This window comes from Zeus faber, assembly GCF_960531495.2.
Source record: "Zeus faber genome assembly, chromosome: 17".
NCBI lineage: Eukaryota > Metazoa > Chordata > Actinopteri > Zeiformes > Zeidae > Zeus > Zeus faber.
In genome coordinates, this window is record NC_137204.1 from 18,069,260 (window position 1) to 18,092,510 (window position 23,251).

The 23,251-nt window shown below is 43.5% G+C and overlaps 1 protein-coding gene across 1 annotated transcript in view; it reads right to left on the minus strand.

The window, feature by feature from the left end:
- Positions 1-20,782, minus strand: part of hcn1 (hyperpolarization activated cyclic nucleotide-gated potassium channel 1) — a gene marked incomplete at both ends in the record, with an annotated part of 64,833 nt that extends 44,051 nt beyond the window's left edge. Inside the window, 2 exons of the mRNA XM_080018365.1 lie at positions 12,783-13,206; positions 20,427-20,782. Of these exons, the coding sequence (XP_079874491.1) occupies positions 12,783-13,206; positions 20,427-20,782 (780 nt within the window). The remainder of the gene's footprint in view (positions 1-12,782; positions 13,207-20,426) is intronic.
- Positions 20,783-23,251: the final 2,469 nt, after the last annotated feature.

Genomic DNA, 23,251 nt, shown 5'->3' on the forward strand with positions numbered 1-23,251 from the left:
CCTCATGACGTAAAATCTGTAAACCTCCTCTACTGGGAAAGTAAGTGTAACTCAAATGCACTTGTGCAAGTTAAGAGTTCACAAAGGAAGCATTTTAACATTCATTCTTTCTTTTCCGTTATACTAAGGGGGATCGAAACGCCACAATATATGGGCGTGCTTACGGAACAATTCATTCAAGGTTTAAGATGATGATCGCACTGTCAAGTGTCAGGATTTGTGCTGTTTTGTGCTCGTAACCTGAGCACGGAGGGAAAAAAAGGGGGGGGAATTGAAGGGTTTTTAGACCCAATGGGTGATAATTTTGTACAAACAGAAGATTATCATAAACTAAATATGAAAAATGTAAGTAGTGACAATTGCCATAATGAGTCAAAATTGTATCTCCGATTTCTTAGGTAAAGGTGAAGTAAAAAATAAATTGCGAAAAAACGGTAAAACCTATATTTTCAGAATAATTAAATTGGCCCCATGTGGCCATGTGGAAGTGATTACTGGTTTGGTTCCACTGCAAGTAATGTTGACTAAATGCGCTATTTCAGTAATACTCGGCCTTGTAATATATATAGAACCAATTCACCATATCACACGAATGTACCAAAAAACTGGAAGACGAAAAAACAATAAGAACCTCGATAGAAAAGAATAGTGATAGTGGACGTACACAGTAGGGCGGACCTTGCTTAGTCAGAGGGCACCGCATGCTGTACGCCGATGACACATTCAACACATAACGGTGCCAGTGGACATGGACATGAGGAGGAAAATTGGTTAGAAATCTCACTGACGTTTAAACGCTGTCGACATCCGCTCTCCCCCTACCGTGACCCATTGTATTCCTCCGTCTGATTAAGGAAGCCAATCTAAGCACTCTAGTTCGACAACAACATTATTGCAGGAGTTCCAGTAAATCAATGCTCTCTGCCTTCCACCAAGGGCTGAGTCCAGGGGGAAGAGGTAATACTGGAGGAGTTGAGAGTGAGGGCAGGGAGAGGCCTAATCCACGCTACATTTACAGCAGACAGCGCTGCCTGCCACCACAACCCAGAAACAGGCCCGAGAGCCTATTGAACATTGCTAATTATAGCAGGCAAAAAAATTACCATATGTAAAATATTTAAAGGAGAACAGAGGACGTGACATATCATGGATTTGTAAGCTGCTTGATCACCCAGACCATAAGCCATTGACCATCATGATGGTTATGTTTCAAAACCCCCCTATTTTCTGGTGTTGTTTGGATGTGCGTGTGGGCATGTCATTTCCACGGGACAACATGCGTAGGGAAAATTATTTTCTTCATACAATGACGACATTATAAACGGGTGTGATGGAATCATGTCATTGACAGACAGACAGACAGACAGACAGACAGACAGACAGACAGACAGACAGACAGACAGACAGACAGACAGACAGACAGACAGACAGACAGACAGACAGACAGACAGACAGACAGATAGATAGGAGGAAGTGGAACATTTTGGCTTGCATTATGTATGCTAAGAAGTCACTCGTGGAAGATCAGTGCCTACGTGAGGGCAGGAGGGATTTGACTGGATTGCACAGGGTGACCTGCTGTGTCCACGCAAACACCGACAGGACGGACCAGACCCTTCCCAGCGGGGTTTACACCCGGGAGACAGCCCTCCTAATATTACATAACACGGGGAATTGCGGGAATGGAATTACGAAACATCATCTCGATCTAAATGATGACTAGTATTATGGCCATATACCGATCCGCCTATAGCTGCAGACTGACAAGGCGCTTTGCAGTGTGGTTTGGCACAAGATTCTGTCCATTATATAACAGTAAGCTGGGTTTTTTTTTTTTTTTTTTGTTTGTTTTTTTTCTCGAGACAGACTGGTCGCTGACCGCAGAGCTCAGAGACCACATGCCGCGTTCCCTCAGTGAGTTACTGGGAGCGCGACTCGTGACACGACAGCTTCACAAAGGGTACGAGGGGGAAACCTACACTGTGATGTAGTAATGCACGAACATTCATATGAATATTTTACCAGGGTGCCAGCAAGCCTGTAGTGCAACACCGCAGCGTAATGCCAGCGTGGTCATATAATACCTTACAGACAACAACAACATGGATTTGACGAAACTAAACTAACGGCTAGTGCAGAGCAATTGTCCTATTCACACACTGTATGTGTGCGTGTCGGGTGTTCCGCGAAATCTATTAACCAGCACATTAACTGTGGGGATGACAAACCGGAGGAAGCCTTAATGCCTCACTAGTTAGTCAAGAATTAATTGGTGCGCCGCATCATTACGGGATGCCATTACGTTATTACTCCCTTCATCCCAAGATGACAAATAAGAAGCGGTCGTGTGATGCGACCCGGTACGATGTACGATTAGAGTCACTCATACTCGGGAGTAAATAAGTCATTTATTTAAAGCTTCTACAACCACTTAAAACCATCTCAAAGTGAATCTACAACCTTCCCTCCGTCTCCTAACACACACGTGCGCACGCGCACGCACGCACGCACGCACGCACGCACGCACACGCACACACACGCACACACACACACACACACAAACAGAAATAACTCTGATTAGCCTAATCTCTGTACTTATCACCTAAGCCCCCCTCCCAATTCTATATCTGTCTGTCTGTTCACTGTACAGCACACACCATCCATCAGGAGAATACTCTTCAGAGGAGAAACCACCAGCGATAAACGGATGCCCAGAGCCACTTTCCACCGCGGTTACATCACATTCTCCTGCACACTTTGTGGACGACCGCAGTTTTACAAAGGCTGCAGTAAAACTAATGAATGAGAGGGTTATTTGGTTTGGGTTTTGCAATTATAAAAAAAAAAATACATTTTAAAAATTCTCGGATATAATAAGTAAACTACACCTGACCTGTTCTGGATTAAATAATATCCATATGGATAAGAAAGTGAAAATCTTTTTTGAGGGACTTACACCAAGTGTGTCTTTTGTTTTTTTGTGGCTTTTGTCTTCTTTATGCGGTAATGATAAAAAATAATTCACTGAGGAATGATCATGACCCTTCAAGGTCTGAATTGAAACTCTGAAAATCTGTATAATATATATTCATTTCTATTAAATGCATTTAGCTTGTTTTGACTCTTTACTGTTATTTGATGGCCTTCTATTAATGTGACGCACTTTGAGTTACATGTTGTGTATGAAAGGTGCTATAAAAATAAAGCTCATTAATATTATTTACCTCAATCCTTGTTTTATTCTCTCCTTTGCAAACAAACCCATCCTTATAATCCATGGTGACTGTGCATATACAGCATGAGTGACTAAGCACTTTGCTGATACTTAGCTTCATCTGCCTTCTTCCATTGACAGGCAAGTGAGGTATCAGGAGCTCCATCAGTGTCTCCAGGACCTAAGCCCTAATTGATCCCATTGTAACACAGTAAGGGATCATGTTGCTAATGCAGCTGCCACCGTACTGTATGGAGCAAAGGCTGAAGAGCCACACTTCCACAAAGACACACATGCCTGCGGAGGGGTGTGATCCGGATCCGGTATTGGGCAAAGCACAAATAGTGAGTTTCTACGAATATTTATATCGTACGAATATTTCCAAATGTATTTGTTTTTGGGGAAGAACTCACCACACACCAGGTCGACTGCGGAAATCCCCAGTGCTTACCCTGTTTCTGAAGTTCTCACGCCCCTGCCTCAGGAAGATGGACTTGGAAGGGGTTTTAGTTCTTGGCGTAAGGTACTTCAGAAAAAGGTTTTATTTGCAATGATTTTTTTGTTTGTTTATATTCTGTCTGTTCAGTGTCCTCCAATTAATACTAGTTTAGAGTTTAGTCAATTGGGTTGAGTGTGGATAAGGAGCTGAATATAAGTTTTAAAATGATTTTCTTTTCAATGATGTTTAAGGGTTATACATGTTTATTGCTGGGTTTATGAAAACCATAAACCATTATAACATTTAAGTGTTCATAATTATTCTCATAGTTTATTGAAAAACATACAGCATATTAACACTTTAATATCCTAAAAATTAGAAGCGTAATAATAACAAAAAAAGGATTGTTACGCCCATTTCCACTTTTGTTCAATTACAAATAATTTTGCTGCCTCTCAAAACCAATCTGAACAGATCTACTTATTAGCTGACGTACAGGTGCCACGCCAAGGAACATCCTAGTAGGGTCTAGCTCAGTTAGTGAATGTGCATCATCTATAAGTAAAATCACAGGTTATTCAACATACGTACTGTCTTTCTTTCCGGCAAAGGCTCAACCACTCAATGAGCAAAGTGTCCCAAAGATGGTGGTGGGATGCCCGAGTTGCCGCTGCAATCAGAATGTGGAATGAGGTTTTCAAACCACTTCATCTTAACCACTTAAATCGGATGAACGTGACAATCAACTTTGCGCTCTAAAACATATGCTCACGCAATTACATTTTCGAGCTGCATTTACCCAAATCGACTAACAACGGGAGGACGGACGAGCAGCTCGACAAAACGTAAAAGTGGTTTAGGCCTGTTGGGACGAGGCGGAATATCTCCCACGCAGTCCAGAGGGAGAGCAGGGAAGGATGCGGCAATGTTCACCCTATGGACCCGATAAGAGCAGTCCTTTGTGTGTTGAACTATGGAAATGGAGCTGTGTCTTATCAGCGAGCGAGGGAGGGAACACAGAAAGTAGGAGGAGAAAGAGGAAAAAGGGGGATCGTCCCTGTTATTCATTGCCTTGATGGCAGTGTAAACAGGCCCGTCGTTGAGGGCGGGGAGGACAGGAGATCGCTCCCTTTCCATTACGAATTTGGGTATGGGTTGGGGGGGCACGAGATGCGCCATGTGCCCCCCCAACCCATACCCAAATTCGTAATGGAAAGGGAGCGATATCCTGTCCGCTGCGCGATTCTTACCTGAAGCGCATTAAGGGGTATCACGCCCAGACTTTCCAGTGATCTAAAAATATTCTATAATATTAATTATATTAATATTAATAATACTAACTTATAATAATAATAATAATAATAACAATAATAATAATAATAATAATAATAATAATAATAATAAATCTATAATATTCTATAATATAAATATCTATAATATTTAGACATTATTATAATTTTTTTTTTTTTTTTTTTAATTATTATTTTTATTTATTTATTTATTTTTGTCACGGCATCCGAAGGTAGGGGAACGGGTAGCAGAAACTTTGAAAAATGTATTGTACAAAAAAGCCGTCACAAACGTTGACAAGAACGGTTCCATAGTTCCTATCAACAGGGCCATCTCTAGATTTCTGGGGGCCCTATGCTAAATGTTGTTTGGGGCCCCTATTTTGTGAAACTATGGTGGTGGGGATTCCAAACCTTCTGAGGTGGCCGGTGGGGCGTGCATTTAACATTCACTTGCATCGATCTGGTGCACTTTAAGAGGAAAAGGGCCTGGATCCGCGAGAAACTCTTAACCTCTTAAGCCACAAGTCTCTTTCTTGGGCTCCGAGTGAGGTGGAGTATGGGTTGGAGTTTGGGGGGAGTCAGCAACAGATGCCTTACACCATCAGAAAGCTGAGGCCCTAATGAATCGTTTGAGATGTGGCTTTACAATCTTTTCTAAAAATTAATACAATTATTAATATTTTAGGGTAAAGGGGTTTTTAACATTATACTCATGACGGCCTCTCCCATGCTCAGTTATGTGTGATTAGTTGCTGCACCAATTTGGGGGTTGATATCATTAATTACACACCTTTGGTAAACTTTCTAACCATTTCTGACCACTTGAGTATGGGGAAAAAGGGTCCAAACCCCCTCCCAAAAGACTAACTGGAGACCTCATGACCTTGAAAAACACCTAATCAATAACCTTTGAAAATTGGAGATTTGTGCGACTTTGACGATTGGATGACAAAAGCATTATTTTCTGAAAATGGCTCAAAAGAAACCCCACTTATCTCCAATGTTCCTGGACATTACATACATTTTATGAACTGTCTATGTGCCTAGATTCTGGGTCGAGAGTTTGATGAGGCCGTGATTACCCCAGAGGTCACAATAGGTCAGTTTATACAGAAGGGTCAAGTTAAAAAAAAAAAAATGCTGTCCTCACATTGAAATGGTTACTATGAGGTCATACTCCATCACACATGAATGCAATCAGGCTCTTTGTATTCAGCTTTGCAGTCATACCCAATTTCTACAATTCCATGACTACTTAGGTAGCACATTGTGCCGAAATAGGGAAAAGAAAAAAAGGCGAAGATAACGTATTTTTCACTCAGTGCGGAAGAGGATCCCGGAGCCAACACACCCTATGTAACTGACACATGTCGGCCCTGGCTGTAAACGTGAGACTCTTCATATCTTGAGAGTGAGAGGTCAAAAGGAAAACGTAGAAGCAGCCATGGCCATTTGCTTTAGTCAAAACCGATTGCCCATCTTTGGGAGCTATGTTACGGCCGTTTCCCGGCTAGCTAGCGTGACACGCTACACACCTCTGGATTCTTCTGGAAGTAGTGGTTTCGCTGGAGGCTTAAACTCTGAGATCTTGTCAAACACAGAGCGCCATGGGAAAAAAAGGCTAAAATGGCAGCTTGGGGGCCCCCTGGTGGTTTCTGTGGCCCTTTGGAACCGCAGAGCCCGTATATAGCGACAAATAGCCCTGCCTATTCAACTCAAAAGATATAGGAAAAAAAACCCAACTAAAAGTTATAGGGAATAGCGATAAAATGGTCAAAATTGGCATTGAACCACAGATGGAATTGAACCTCATAGTATAGAACCACGGACAGCTCCGCAGCTCTGGGCCGCTGCACCTTTGCGGTAGAGTAAAATATATTAAATGAACTTGTCATGATTTCTACATTGTAATATTTCTTAAGTAAAATTTGAAATATATACACATTTAATTCATATAATAAATGAACTGTGTGCGTGAGAGTACGTTTTATTCTATTGAAACTATTCACTATTGAAATATTTTATACATGTAGTCACTGCACATAAACCTTAAAGTGAGAAGTACACTTTGATCTAAAAGTACAGCGTGTTTGAATCCGCGCATCTCCGGCGCTCTTGCCACGGAAGATCCACGGATTGTGAACTGTGCCGTCGTGTGCCGGGTTCGCAGAGCGACTGATACCCCCATCACCAAACCATCAGTTAATCCCCCCACCTCCCCTCTCCCACCCTCCATGCCCCCCCTGTGAAAACTGACTGCTGCCCCCCGGTTCACTTTGTTCTGGCTACGGCCCGGAGTGTAATTGCTTATTTGCCTGTGTGTATTTGTTTGCTTGCTGTGTCTGTGTGAGAGAGAGAGAGGAAGAGAGAGAGAGAGGGAGAGAGAGAGAGAGAGAGAGAGAGATTGTGTTTTGGAAAATATTAATTACAAATTGCATGTAACAAAACATACTCACCATAAATAAACAAACAAACAAACCAACAAACAAACAAACAAACAAACAAACAAACAAACAAACAAATAAATAAATAAATAAATAAATAAGCAAACAAACACGAAGTAAATAAATGTATTAATTAATCAAAAAAAAGTTTTATTCAATAAACCGCTTTACAATAATATCTGGGGAGACTGAACACTCTGCATTTTAATTGCTTCGACCTACCCCAACCTACATGTTAAATGGAGTGAAAATGACTTATTAAAAATTCAAATAGACTGAGTATGACGGTTGAATGAAGTTCAACTCGATGAATGAAATCGACCTCCACCGGCGCAGTGTGAAAATCAAGCATGTCAGCGGTGCTGTGACGAAACAGTTTTACGTAGACAGTCACCAGCTCCCCCTCCTGTAGGTGCGTCAGAACCGGGCCGACTACGACAAAGCCAGACACGTGACGGAGCTGTTCAGGCCCCTGCGTCCTCACGCGCAATAAGGAAGTCCCGCTTCGCCGCTCTGCTGCGGCTTCCTCGGCTGCAGCTATCCAGGGCCATGACTTCAGGGAACAATATACACTGTGCATGCAGGCACTGACAGATACCCCCTCTCACACACACACACACACACACACACACACACATGCACACGCACAACATCTGAAGGAACTGTGATAAACAGCCAGAAGCCAATCGCTGCTCCACTTGAATGTAAGCTCCTGATAGGGTATTCCTGCAGAAAGTCCTCGGGTTTGATCAGCCACTGGTTTCAATCCCACAGGCGGACCTAGTACGTGAGCTACAGCTGTATTTCTACTCAGTATACATCGCTTCTGGTAAAAGCATCTCCTAACAAAACATGCTATTGCTGCATTTTTTTTTTTGTTTTTTTTGTTTAATGGTGTTTGGCAGAAAATAAAGCATGCACGCCTTAATTAGTGCTATAACTTTGTTCTCCTTTACTGAAATGGAGACGTCAAGCCATCTTCTGTCTTGATTTACAACATGTGTTCCTGCAGCTCAAACGGAGGGAAGGTTGATCGCACATGATGAAGCACAAAACATCTCAAACCTAACTCGATGCATCTTATTTGAACATCTTGGTGTGTGTGTGTGTGTGTGTGTGTGTGTGTGTGTGTGTGTGTGGGGGGGGGTGTGCGTGTGTGCGTGTGTGCGTGTGTGTGTGTGTGTGTGTGCGTGTGTGTGTGTGTGTGTGTGGGCAGCGGGGAAGGCCATGGGGCACTGAGTAAGGGTTTGGCATCTCACCCGCTGTATTCCTCGACAGGTGAGACAGGACGGGAGCCAATAAGTCTAAATCTTGGCAGCGAAAGCCGGCGTCCCGCTGAGAGGGAGCGTCACGGGATGACATCAACGGCGCGCTCTGCGTGCCAAGGCCGCCCGTCAATACCTGTCCTACAACTCTCTGGTGTCTTCTTGACATACGAGACATGCCGCCCTAAATCAATTACCAATGATGAGACACTTTTGTCCGAAGAAACTTACTGTACTATGGGTAAATTTTGTCAGTAGTCAAACCAACTGTATATCACAGTCACAGCTAAACCTTCCATAGGAATAGGTATTAATAGAGATAGATGACTATTATGATTTTTATTATTGTTATTTTATATATTTATTATTTAGAAAAGGGGGATAGCGATCCCAGAGAATAGAATACATGCATACAATATTGTTAATGTTATAACTGTAGGCATGCCAGATGTAACTCAAACAATGTGATGCAAATTTTTACACAGTCAAGGATACTCGTTTTTGCGTCATTTGTTGCAGCAATTTTCACGAGATAAGATAAGTTAAGATATGACGAGATTAGGCAAGATAACACAACGCATTACTCCCCGGGGGACAAATTCATGTCAACTATGTAAGTGATGCATGAGAAGCAGCAGAGTACGGCACCACCCGAGCTCGAGGCGTTTATAAATGACAACATCTTGAAGGCAAAAGAGCACCATGGCCATGCTGTGCTCACATACTGTATCACAACCAGGCCTCGCGTTGCAGCGAAACAACCTTAGCTGACAATGGCTCGGCTCGGCAGAGAGTCAAATGTATATCCAGTGTACTGCAGTTAACTCTCTGCTTCTACTCCTGCCGACTGAACAAGATCCCCAGGTCAGTTGGCTCACATTTTCCCCCCTTTCAGATCAATTTACCAACACGGTGGGGAATCAGCCGAGAGGCCTTGCAGAGGTACACGGATCCTTAAAGACACGAGGCTCGACTGCTCGCACACTAATTAAATGGGTTAGTTGCACCCTGGATGGCCTTAAAAAAAAGATAGCAGGATCAAACTTTACCTGAGGAAATAAAGACCTAAAGATATATCCACTTAAAATAAATCAACACCTCGACATCACCCGGATTATCTATTCATTGTTATTTAAATAGACCTTAAAGACTGAAATTTAATGTCAAATCTGGCGGGAAAATGAATGAATTTTACCTGTGGTGACTCGGTTCTTTATTGCTGACTCATGCTCAAAATATTATAATGACCCTTCATAAGATTATAAAAAAAAAAAATCTAAAAAAAATCATAATAAATAATTTGGAGTACAATTTTACGCTTGGCAAAAACGTGGAGTTTGCTGATGAGGTCTGGAGTGCTGCCACGAGTCCAACCTGGGCCCCGAGGCTCGGGGTGGGATTGGGCAGCAGGCCTGCCGCTAGCGAGGAGCCAGATGTGGCCCTTGGAGCCTATTTGACCCGTCCATTTCAGGTAAAAATCGCATCTTATTTTTGTCATCATTAGATTTTGCTTTGATTTTTCATTAGATCTCTATGGTTATATTTAAATCCGTATTTAGATGTTTTTTGATCTTACAAACATATGCAGGATCCAGATCTGGATGTCATATCCACCTTACATCACTGGCTGTCTTGTCTTTTAGGGGAAAATAATTTAAGGAGATGACTGAAAAAGGGTATATACGGACATTTACTGAAGCCTGGATTGTATAAATGAACAACAGATGCACAACTGGGCAAAATGGTTTCGGTCATCTTACTCTCTTTTTGTTGAAAGTATGTCATTTTTAATGTATTGGCTAATATAGATGATGTCATCGGTGGCCAAAAGGTTTAGTTGAGAGTGTAATCAAAGCAAAGCGGCGAGCTAGAAGCTGCTTTTCAGCTGACGCAAGTGAAAATACTCCCAGTAATTGATCGTCAACATTGTACTATCATTTTTTTGTATTTATTTCATGGGATGTTTGGACCCACTTCCTATCTAAGTCAAATGTAATTGTGACTGAGTCTGTGAAAGCAATGAAGATAACCTTTGATTCCCATACAGCTAATGGTAAAAGTAAGTGTCAGTGTATGGACGTACTGCATGTTGAGGTGAGGAACATACACAATGAAATGCTGCAAAGAAACGTCGATATCGCTTGAAAGGATGTAAAGTGCAGGTGAAAGGAGGGGGTATTGCAGATGCAGTATCAACAGGGAAACATGCCAGAGGATTACTTATTGTGGAAAGTGATTGACCGTCTCCATCCTAAGCATAGGGATAATGATGGATGACTGCATGCTGCCCATTATGACAGCAGGAGACTACATTTGTCCCTCCATTACTGCGATAATCACGAGCCCAACGCATTGTGACAGCTTGCCGCTTTTTTTTTTTTCCCCGCTGAGTTTCTTTCCTATACTGTCTGCTAGGAACGTGTTTTTAACACTTTCATTTGATTTCGTCCATGACAACTTTTCAGTATTTTCCAGGAGCATTATTACATTACCAATATAATTCAACGCACGAGAAGCGAGAGATGCGAAAGTTTAGGGGAGAGGGAAAAAATAACAAGGAGCTGGGGCACAGGGGCGTGGGGCGGGGGATATAAATACAGGTGTAAAAAAGAGGCGTGTAACAGAGCAGAGGACCACAGACAAAGGCATCGGCGACAGACGTGCAAAAAAAAAAAAGGCGGAGAAAAGGGAGAGTGAGAGCAGGGGAGGAGAAGGGAGACTGCAGTGCTGTGAGCTCTGCTGTTGTATCTATGCATTATGACAGATCCGTACTGCGCTGCCAGCCTGCCTGCTTGCCTGCTGCGGATTTTCAATAACCTTGCCACGCCATCTATTTGTGCCGCTAATGTGTTCCATACCATGCTATCCTTCCACCCCATACAGCTGTGCAAACTAGATAGGGTTATAACGGATTGCTTCAATTGGGAATTTAACTCCCCGTATGCTGTTACTGTATATGCCAATGCAAAGGTAATTTATGAGGTGTAAACATTCCAGGTTTTTTTATGGTGTGTGTGTGTGTGTGTGTGTGTGTGTGTGTGTGTGTGTGTGTGTGTGTGTGTTGAGCTTGTTAGCCTTGGCAACACCAGGTTTAACCAGCCAGCAGCGCATGCGACAGCGGGAAGAGATTTGAATATCAGGAAGGAAAACCAAAATAAATAATCATTCAAACAAAATACCGACTCCAGACCATCCAGATGATACTCGTGGGAGAGGACTGGAACTGCAGCAATCACAAGGTATCAAATGTACTTATTTCCCAAGAGAGTATGCCAAACACCCTCGTCGATCCACACACGTTTTGAATTGGTTCTGTCTTACCGAGAAGGCATCATAACAAAATGATCATCTGACCTGGAGTCATTACAGTTAACATCTGACATTTCTGAGTCCTGGCCTTTTTTTTTTGGGGGGGGTGGGGTTATTTAAAACAAAATAACATAGTCAGCGTGTATAGAGCTGTGGTCATTTCCATCTCAACGTAATGGAGGAATCTCAAACTCGACGGAGGAAAGAGAGAGGAAGCTCGCGAGTCTGGTTAAATGGTTGGGCCGCAATGACTCAGTAGAGGGTAATAATGAATCACCCGGAGCTGTGTCCAGCGGGGCATGACTCTGTGGATGTTAACACAGAACGAATACCCTGGAATGAGCACGCCCCTGAAATACCGCGCTTTCTCGACAGAGGGTCCATTCACAACTTCTCCAGGGCTACAACGTTTCGGCTTCGGTTTCGCAAATGTTTTCTGTCGGCTGCGGCGTTGTGCGAGTGATCGATTGAATCGGTCGGGTGTTTAGTAAGTAAGCAGTAGAACATATGTTCGGGGAAAATGTTGTGTTTCGGATCGCCATTTTGATCACATTTCAGTTCGTTTTTGTCTGTAAGTTAGCGACATTATTAATTACGTGAGCCATAGATAAACCCGCTGACCAGACCAGTCGACGGCTGTACCTTTGTATACTAGATGAATGCAAAATGACATAACTGCGCGCACATTTCAGGGGAGTAGCCGTGTCGGGGGAAAAAAAGAAAAAGAAAGCCGCCCGACGGACACCTTTCTTCTCCTCTCTCGATTCAATTTTTTTTTTTTCTATCTTTCACACACACCACATACAAAGGCATACGCACCTCCTCCCACTGATGTATGTATCTGATGAGTCGGGAGAGTCTCAACAGACGCAGAAGACTGAGGATCTTGGTGAAGCGGACGATGCGCAGGGCCCGAGCGGTCTTGTACACCTCAGAGTCAAAGCCTTTCTCCACTATTAGAAATATATAATCCACCGGGATGGAGGAAAGAAAATCCACGACAAACCAACTCTTTAGGTAATTCATCTTGATGACCTTGGGGTCGAGGATGATCTCAGAGCTCTCTTCGTTCACGATGCCCGTCCTGAAGTTCATGACCAGGTCCACCAGGAAGATGGTGTCCGAGGCCACGTTGAAGACCAGCCAGGTGGTGGTCGTCTGCTCCGAGAAGAAGGTTATTCCCACAGGAATGATGATTAGATTCCCCATCATCATGATGAGCATTATCAAGTCCCAGTAGAACCTGCAGAGCAACACACACAAATACATTGACAGAAAGTTAGAAAACACTCAAGTCAGCAATGTTAAAAAGAGATTGTAAAAAAAAAAAAAAAACGGACAACATTGAATCAAACTAAGTACGATGAAAATACAGTCTGATCTCACAAAAAAGGACCAGCTGGCGTTTTTTTCTGTGCCAATGCATGTAAGAGTACTTTGCATAATAAATTCCATGTCATTATGCTAATTATGACAACTCTTGGATTTAATTTTAAATTATCTTTCTTTATCCAGCATCGTTCGAGTTTGGGCGTCTGGTCTCTACTGCTCTACGCTCGGCGAGGTGTACAGTAAACATAGGCATGCTTAATGAGCTAGGAATATTGGAGAGATTAGCTTGAATACCCCTCCATTGGATAGAGAGTAGAGACAGGTGAATGCAGGAGAGGTGGAGGGGTGCAGCAAAGCTGCAAGCAAAGCAGGAAGCAAAGCAGGTAGGACAAGAAGGATTGGCTGCCTTAATAGCCCGCCTAATAAGGGCGTGGGAGCGTGTGGCGCCGTTAAGTTGTCTGACACAACTAGCTCCTCATTTGTGTGCCGCAATATAATCACAGACATTAAACAAATGAGAAATTAGCCCTCGAAAGAGAGTAACCATGTGGACTACACATTCCAGCATAACGAATGGTAGCACAAGTGAGTGCAAGTAAATGCTTGTATGCAGTTTTATTTCAAAATAAATATCACAGCTAAAGCAAAGGTCCAACAAATTCACCAAGCAAAATAAGTACAATTATAATAAAGATTCAAATACTACTAATTATGTGATTTATTTCAGAAAATGTGAAACTTAAACTGTAATTATTTTATTCTTATCTTGATTTTTATCTCCCCGATTTATTCTTTGTCGTAGACGTGACATTATAGATATTTGTTGTACATTTCTCCTCCGTATGGATAAAGACTGATAACGCACGGAAGGCTCTTTGAGGATGGAAATTTTGGGCCCTTGAATTATGCTAACGGCCTTCTGCATAATGTAGATGGTGCACTAACACGCACCTGCATCGATTCAGTCTCCATTAGTCTTGTGATCGCCAGCAACAGATTATAACGAATTATAAAGATCAAGCAGGGCGCTGTTGCCGCTCTTTCGGGGCGTGCGGCTTCCCGTTTGCATGAGGAGCTCGTCGTCGCTGGTGGGGGCTCTAACTACTTGCCCAAAGAAGGGGGGTATCGCCCCCTCCTTGTCCTCGGCCTCTCCCTTGCAACGAACGGATCGGGATGGGATCGAAAGCAACCTTCCCCTTCCCATCGTCCCAGGCACCGAGAGGGCCTGCGCAACCACCGACCAAAAGAGCTTCCAAAGAATCACATCTCACGCCATAGAAACTCTCTTTCTCTTTCGCCCACCCCGCTGTACACCGGGTAAAGATGGAAACGGACCGGTGGACTGATTGGCAGGCTGCCTCTCGGGTTTGCAGACCCGCCGTCTAGTAATGGCTCTGATTGGATAAATTAAGCTGGGCCACGGCTTTACAGTACTTTTATCTAAAGATTATGCATCAGATAATTGTCTGCGCAAAAGAAAAAAACACGATAAACAGCAGCCTTTTTACACCGCCGAGCATCAGTGCTGGATCATTAAGCAGTGGTTGCTTTTGGATGATAGCCTTTGTTTGAATCTCTGAATGGCAAATATCATACGATACAAGGGTTAAATTTAAATGTAGCCCGAATTGTTGGAGCCATTAAGCCATTAAGTAGCTATCACAGCCAGAACAATCTGCAGCTAATCACTTGAATTTCCCTCAAAGTATTTAATGAGGGGCTGCAGCCAAAAAGGCTCTTTGGATTACATCTACATGCAAAGTTAAATATCAAACCACGTTTCTGAATATATACAAATAAATAATAAAAAATAAATAATCTTCTTTTTTTATAAAAATGGATATACCCATGAAGGGGGACAATACAATCTCTGAAATTAAGCAAACCACATTCTAGCACAATTGATATAGTAATTCATACAAAACAATAACAATAGAATTGTTTTCTTTGTGATGTGGACACTTGCTTACCCCTACCGCCTATATCTACACTACATCTATCTGTAGATAACACTTGACATGCGCTACCAACCAGGGTTATAGACTACAGGAGAGATAATTTATACAAATACAATTCAGGACTTGATTTGTGACAGTAACTTAAAGGCCAATGGATGAATACAATTACTTTTTTGTTGAACCTTTTAAAAATAAATTAAGCATTTAATGTTTAATTTGTTGGAATAGATACAATATCAATTATATGCTTCATTATTAAGTTGTTCATCAAATGGAATAAGAACAGGAGAAGAAATACGCAATGTATTCGTTCAATGAAAATGAAAGTGATGTATCTGATTCTGATATTCACGGGGTCCTCATTTCCTTCAATGAACATATTCCGAAGCATAGTGCAAAATGCACATCCAGAAGATTGCCGAGCCCTAACTCCATGTGAGCTCCCATTTCAAGATCTACATCCATAAAATCCCCCAGCTCCAACTCCCAGAAGAGCATCCACCTCCAGAACAAGCTCCAATTCCAAGAGAATTCTCCACTTCCAGAGCTACATCAAAATTCATTTCCAGCTTCAATTCCAAGAGAACTCCCAACTTCCACACCTAGCTCCAAAAAGTATCCAGCTCCAGGTCCACTGCACCCTCTTCCAGCATTAGCCACCGACACCACTTCCCCAAAACTTCAATCTCTTTAGGTACACCTACCTCCAACTTCTGCTCCAGCAGTTTTCTCACCCTTCAGCTCCGTTAAGGCACCCAATTCCGGCTCCTGCTCGTCGTGTGCTCGTACCTCCACCTCGGGCAACAATGTACCTAGCTTCCATCACTTCAGAGAACCAGTGTGGAGATTGAATGGGAGCCTTTGCCAAGACTGAAAGCAAATCATCACAGGGCACAGACAATGACACCCACCCTCCCCTGTACCAGAGTAACTCAACCACTACAACAACCATTGCAAGTCCCACCAAAACGTCCCTTTCCCACTGATGATAACAACTGTCTGAATATAAATAGGAACTCTTCACAAACCCACTCATCATCATAGCCACACTCTATGCCTTTCACTAAATCCTCTCAGTTAATGAACCGAGGTGGGAAAAAAACACGTGAACGTAAAATCTTTCTCCGGTAAATCCGAACACTGTTACTGTGACACACACATAGAGAAACACACACACACACAAAGAAGTTATACAACAGCCTTTACCAAACTCTATCCCTTGGTACCCCTTGTGACAATCTACACTGTAATAACAGGACTGGGGAGGCATTAAGAGAACAGCTAGGGTAGTATAGCAGTTTCCCTTTCCTTTCCAATCACAGAAATTTCTCATGGTGGGCCAAGCAACTAATCACTGTTGGCAGCTATGGATACAGAGATATGGACACCCGCCTTGAGTGTTGGATTTGATATTGTGCTAGTGTAGTTACATTCGTGGAAATGTCCAATGCCTAAACCTGATATTTGAGTGAAATCAAGTTCTCTCTAAAACACAATGAACCTAATATATGTCATTTAACTATTATCATAGCAGAAAACGTCAGTATTTGTATCCGTATTTGAGATAATCAATAGATCATTACTTGCCCTGAGTACTGAAAAAAAGGCGGAATCTGTCCATCGCTAGTGACAGTTTTACATTTAGAAAGACTTTCCTCCTAGAGGGACAAAAAATGAATAGTCAGTGTCAACGAGCCAGCCAGAATCCACAGAGTTCAACTTGCCTAATTTCATGGAAGTAATGGCTTTAACAATGTCAGTCAAGTGAAGAATGCTTTCTTGAGTTGTCTTTTGTTTTGGTATTTCAGACACAAAGTTGCGAGGCAGGATTAGTAGATGAGGAATTATTTCTCAACCATCGAGAAGCAAACTGAGAATAGAGTTGAGTTTCTGTAATAGTGCATTCTGTTGAGACCCTTCCCAAGAATCCATATATACTGTACAAACAATCAGATTTCGCTGGCAAACAAAGGTGAAGGATTCGGTAACACATGTTTGTTTGTTTTTTAAACCCTCAGATTGTCCCGATCAAACTATCCGGGATCAATCATACGGTGAAACATAACCACGGCAAATTCAGCGGTGTACGATTTGCATTAAAATGCAATCGGGTGACGGCCTAAAATAGACGCAGAAAAGAGCCCTAATGAGAGACTTAGACAGTGACAAAAGCCTCTTCTTGGCAAAACCAAAGCCGGGCAAGGCCATGCATGAGACCTCTCTAAAAATCAATGAATAATGAATATTACTAACCTGCCATCAATCTTTAATCAACCACTGTGTACAGAGAGTACACTGTATATCAAGTTTCAAATTCCCATACATAGCAAAACAAAGCCGGCATGAATAGCGGTGTCATTCAAGCACTGCTGTTACGTAAGGTTTTCATCGGAAGATCAGATAACTATTTTTTAAGTCATGGCAGCATGTGCCAGAAGGAAGTAATACTTGACTAATGAAATTCTATAATATCTCAACGGTAAAAACTTACTACTGTGAGGCATTTACTACTATACCATTGCAATTCTCACCTGGAATTGTTATATTCCAGGCGGGAGGAGCAGGAGGAATATCCTCCGATTGGTTGCTCTGAAGAGAGAGAATGAAATGTTTTTGAGAAAATAAAGCGTTCTATCACAAGAAGCGACATAGTACGTCAGCGAAACAACATCACAGAACGAAAATGACGCCAGCTATAGTTGCAAAATCAGGGCCTCTAAGAAAAAGAACATGCAAGAAATAATACTGATGAACAGTTCTGATTTAAGATTTGTTACACCTGTTCTTGAGACTTCTGACCCGTCCCCAAATTTGCCTTCATGCATAAAAGATTTTACATAAACCTAAACTCTCTAATAATTTAATACGAGGTAAATAATAATCGTTAATTCACTGGGATACATTTCACCAGATTAGTTGAGAGCCGCCATTTGGCCATCTTTTTTAAGGGGTCAATCTTTTTACATAATTGTTTTCAGACACTGCCAAGCTCACTGACCGCTGTGCTCCTCAACTAATCCATGCTCACCTTCATTACACATCCTAAAACCACCCTGTCCAATTCGACAGGGGAGAAACAGGGAGAGCGGGAGAGAGAGCGAGAGATGGAAATATACCGTATAAAGAAAGGAAGAGAAGGACGTATACAATAACTCTCATTTCAGAAGAGGCATTGTATGTGATAAGACTTACATGGTCAGAAATCAGAGTAAATAAAAAGCACATTTGCCGTCTATCTCTTGGTCTTGAGTGCTGTTTGCCATTGCATTGTTACATGGAAATGACTTTAGGATTGTGTAAGGCAAAGGTAAGCAGATCACAGAAGCCACCACAGGTGCAAATACTGATTTCACTTAGGGCTGGGCAATATATAGATAATATTGATACCATGATTTGAGAGTAGACACTATCTGGGATTCAGGTTATCCCAATATCAAGATATGATCAAAGGTTGTCTTTAAGGCTGCATTACAGTGAAGTGTTACACTATTCCGAACTTCAGAGACTGTTCTAGCTGCTCTAACCAATGCCTTCTACCTACTTGGCCATAATATCCACGCTACTAACCATCAAAAGCACCAATAATCCTCCCCGAAATATTGTCAAATTTTCAATATTGAGCAATTCGTCAAAAGTACAGATATTAGAGATAATACACGCCGCACCCTGATGTGCAGATAATATACATATACAGTATTTGAATTTGTCAATATGGCCCAGCCCCAAATTCCACCACCAGGCTGTGCATGTACAGTGTTGTCGTTTCGCTTGCGAGTCTCCCTCGGGTAAGTGAGCGCAGGGCACGGATGACGTCTGGAAACTAGAGCCTGACTCACTTCAGCACCGCGGACAGCGCCGGGGCCTGCGCTGTTAGGCGCCGGGTCCGGGACCACGCGGGACGCTCGCCGCCACCGAGCTGCGCCGCGGGACGCCGGTGGCCAAAGACGGGGGGGGGGGGGGGGGGGGGGCAGATGAGACGCTCAGTCGGCGAACTGGTGGAACTGGTGGAACTGGTGGAACTGGTGGAACTGTGAACACGCGGCGTGTGGGAAACGGGTCGTGCCCGTACGCGCTTCCGTCCACCGCGAGGCCTCGTGTTTGACTGCCGTCTGTTGTGTGCACGTGTTTATGTGTTCAAAAGATTAAAAAAAAAATTGAACGGTACTGCGTGAGAGCAGTCCGACTGGAGTGAGATGCCGGGTACTGGTGCGTGCGTCCGCCACCTAAAGAAAGTAACCCCATGCATGCGTTCAGTGTAACGAGGTGCCAGGACCCCTTCCGCCCTGACTCACATTCCGCCACATCTCCCCCCTGCAAGAGCTTCAAAGGCGCATCCTGCACGTTTGAAATATGCGGGCAGATTACAGCTCCATCCATCTTTTCCGCCGTACAACCAAATAGAATGCGAATTAAAATAATAATAATATTAATAATAATAATAATAATAATAATAATAAATGAATAAATAAATAAAAAGGATTTGAAAACGCGTCTTTTCCTGCCGTCGATTCCTCACGTGGCTTTTTTTTTTTTTTTTTACCGCATTTCGTGTTGCGCTTTTACCGTTTGCTCGCCGTCTCGCCGCCCCCCACCCCCCCCCCCACCCGCCTATGAAGAAATGTTTACAACCGCGATGCTGCAACGGCGTTGTCACGTTGGACACAGGTACCGCCGCCTCCGGGAGACCGCATATGTCGCAATGAGGAGCCGACACGACGAACGGCCGCCGTGAGGGAGGCGATAATTACAAGGCGATCGAGCGCGTAGGGAGGGGAGGTGGACGGGGACCGTGTGCGCGGTGTGGAGAGAGGGAGAGAGAGAGGGAGAGAAGGAGGAGGAGGAGGAGGAGGAGGATGATGATGGCATTATGTCCAATCATGACATTCACCAGCCTTTTTCCAAGGACATCTCACGGATGAACCGCCGCGGCGATCGCTCCCTGCCGCAGCGGGGAGCCCGCACCGACACCCAAGACGCCCGAGGCGCATTTCTGACCGGCACCGCCGCACTGTGTTTGCCTAAATACAGATTAGTCGTTCGCGCGGTTCGGGACGAGCCGCGACGGAGCGCGACGTGTGGAGGTGCGGGTTGGCGTGCGGACCGGAGGCTGCGGGGCGGGGGAGGGGGGGGGGGGGGGAGGAGGGTGAATGGCAGGTGACTTTCCAGCCCTTACCTAAAATCGCTATATGGATGAATGATCCAGTATCCGGCTGTCTGCACCCTCTCCTGCTCTTTCTCCACGGCTTTCTGACTGCCAAACATGCGCAAGGAGAACTTATTGACTCCCGGCTGCATCATCGCCCCGAACTGCCGCTGCATGAAGCCGCACTGCCTGGACGCCCCGTCCAGGTCGTCAAAGCCGACCATGGCCTCTTCCCGCTCCCCCTTGAAGCCCACCGAGTTGCCGTGGTCCTTGGCGCTCTGGCTGCCCATGTTGTTCTTCTGTATCGAGTCTTGCCTCTGAAACACGTTATTCCCGTCCGCCTTCTCCTCCTTGTTGCTGGAGAACGAGTTGGATTTGTCTTCCATGGTTTTTTTTTTTTTTTTTTTGTTGTTTGTTTGTTTGTTTGGTTTTGTTTTTGTTTTCGTTTTCTTTTTTTCTTTCCCCCCCCCCTTCTCCTATCGGAACGTGCTGTCTCCTGCTCGGGAGCACAGGCTACGCGCGCGACTCAAGAGGACCCGCCGCGATCTCTCGTGTTTCATTTGACGCCCTTCACACCGCTCAGCTCCTCCGCCTCGGCTGCGAATGCCGCAAACTGAGACGGGGCTCGTGTGCTGGAGCCGCCGGATCAGGTTTTCGCGGCGCACCGCCATCTACCGACCGGCCGCCCCGGTGCACCGTCTCTCGGCGCTCCCGGACGAGCGCGCGCGCAGGCGCAGGCGCAGGCGCAGGCGCGCGCCGTCTCCGCTCCGGCTCGCGCGACACTGCGTCTAAACCGGCGCACGCTCGCGCGCCGCGCCGCGCCGGCCGCGCCGCGGCTCGTGGGGCTCGTCCCGACTCGCGCGCCCCTTCCTCCCGTGCGCTGATCAATTCATCAGAACCTCACGAGAACCACGATTACACGGGAAATGAAGTTGATGAAAAAAATCAATGAAATAATAATAATAATAATAATAATAATAATAATAATAATAAAACAACAATATAATACAACTGAATCTATCAAAATGGTCATTTAAAAAAGGAGTTATTCTTGACAGAGATGTAACTGTTTCTAACAAAGGAGTGAATGGAATGGAAGACAGGTTGGTGCGTACTGTAACATACCATTAATATTATACCTTGAAGTTAGACAGACAGACAGACAGACAGACAGATGGATGGATAATAGACTGGTGGATAGATAGACTGATAGATAGATAGATAGATAGATAGATAGATAGATAGATAGATAGATAGATAGATAGATAGATAGATAGATAGATAGATAGATAGATAGATAGATAGATAGACAGATAGGCAGATAGATAGATATACAGACAGACAGACAGACAGACAGACAGACGGATGGATAATAGACTGGTGGATAGATAGACTGATAGATAGATAGATAGATAGACAGATAGGCAGATAGATAGATATACAGACAGAGAGACAGACAGACAGACAGACAGACAGACAGACAGACAGACAGACGGATGGATAATAGACTGGTGGAAAGATAGACAGATAGGCAGATGGATAGATAGATGGATAGATAGATAGATAGATAGATGATGGAAATAAACCTCTGTATCAACAACACACATGCCTCCCTGTGGCAGCAAACACAGTGTCTTGCACGATAGTCTGTTGTGATGGACCTGCCACCTGTGCACCCGTCACCACGGAACAGCGCCATGCATGCCGTCAGAGAGTCACTCTTCCGGTGCTGCTTGGGAAAAACATGACGGAGGAGGTTGTAGGCCGTGTGCGGAGCAGAGAGAGCCACAACACTGGCAGAACGAGAGGCAGGATATATTAAGATGGCAGAGGGAGAGAGAGCGAGGGAGAGTGAGAGAGAAGGAGAAGGAAGGGGGGAGTCGGGACAGCAGGCGGAGTTCTACCTCCATAGGGATACCCTAGCTCAGGCTTGCCCAATGGCGGCGATGGCATCACTGCACAACACAACACAAGGACCATGTCGCCCCACGGGAAATCAAAGCACAAACAAATGCGCGGCACTGCCAAGCTCCCTGTTGAATATATTCAGCAATGGGACGGGAACAGTGTCTCCTGAACAAGGTAATTCAATGCTGCACATTGGAAACTGCACCATTGTGAAGATAACATTTTGAAATTAAACATATTCATATGTAGTACATACTGTATATTGTATGTTCTCATAATTTCCCTTACAACATAAAAAAGTTGCAGTATAGAGTCAGCTTCATGCCTATTGTAGAATTTTTAGAGGGGCTTTTGAATCAGAAAGAGCTTTACCATTCAATTTGACTGTATATGTTCTAAATACAGTAAATATCTTACACTGACTATGGTATTAAAATGTGTAAATTTGTTCAGAAAAAGGTCAATAGATCACATGCTTATAGAAACAAAAATATACTGTTATAATAATATACTGTTGTAGTAATACTATCATTATCATCATCATTATTATTATTATTTGTATTGTTTGTATCATTTGTAATATAATTACTTGTATTATATATACATATATATATATATATATTATCCGCCTGGCATTCTTTTTCTTAGTCAAAGTTATTCAAGCACTATGAAATAACAATGAAATAATAAATAGAAGCACTTCCCAGAGCCCATCTAGTAGTTGTCACATATTGCCAATTACAGTATTTAGGAATGCGTCCACTATGCAGTATTACTCATGTTGAAGCGGTGTAATGCTTTCATTGCTACGCTAAAGCACAGCTGGCCATGTATATCACTGGGGAGAACATTAGCTAAGATATTTTGCATGTTTGGTGGTGGATTATTATGTAATGATCCAATGTTATCATAATTGAAACAGACATCCCTGGATTTTGCGTTTCTGT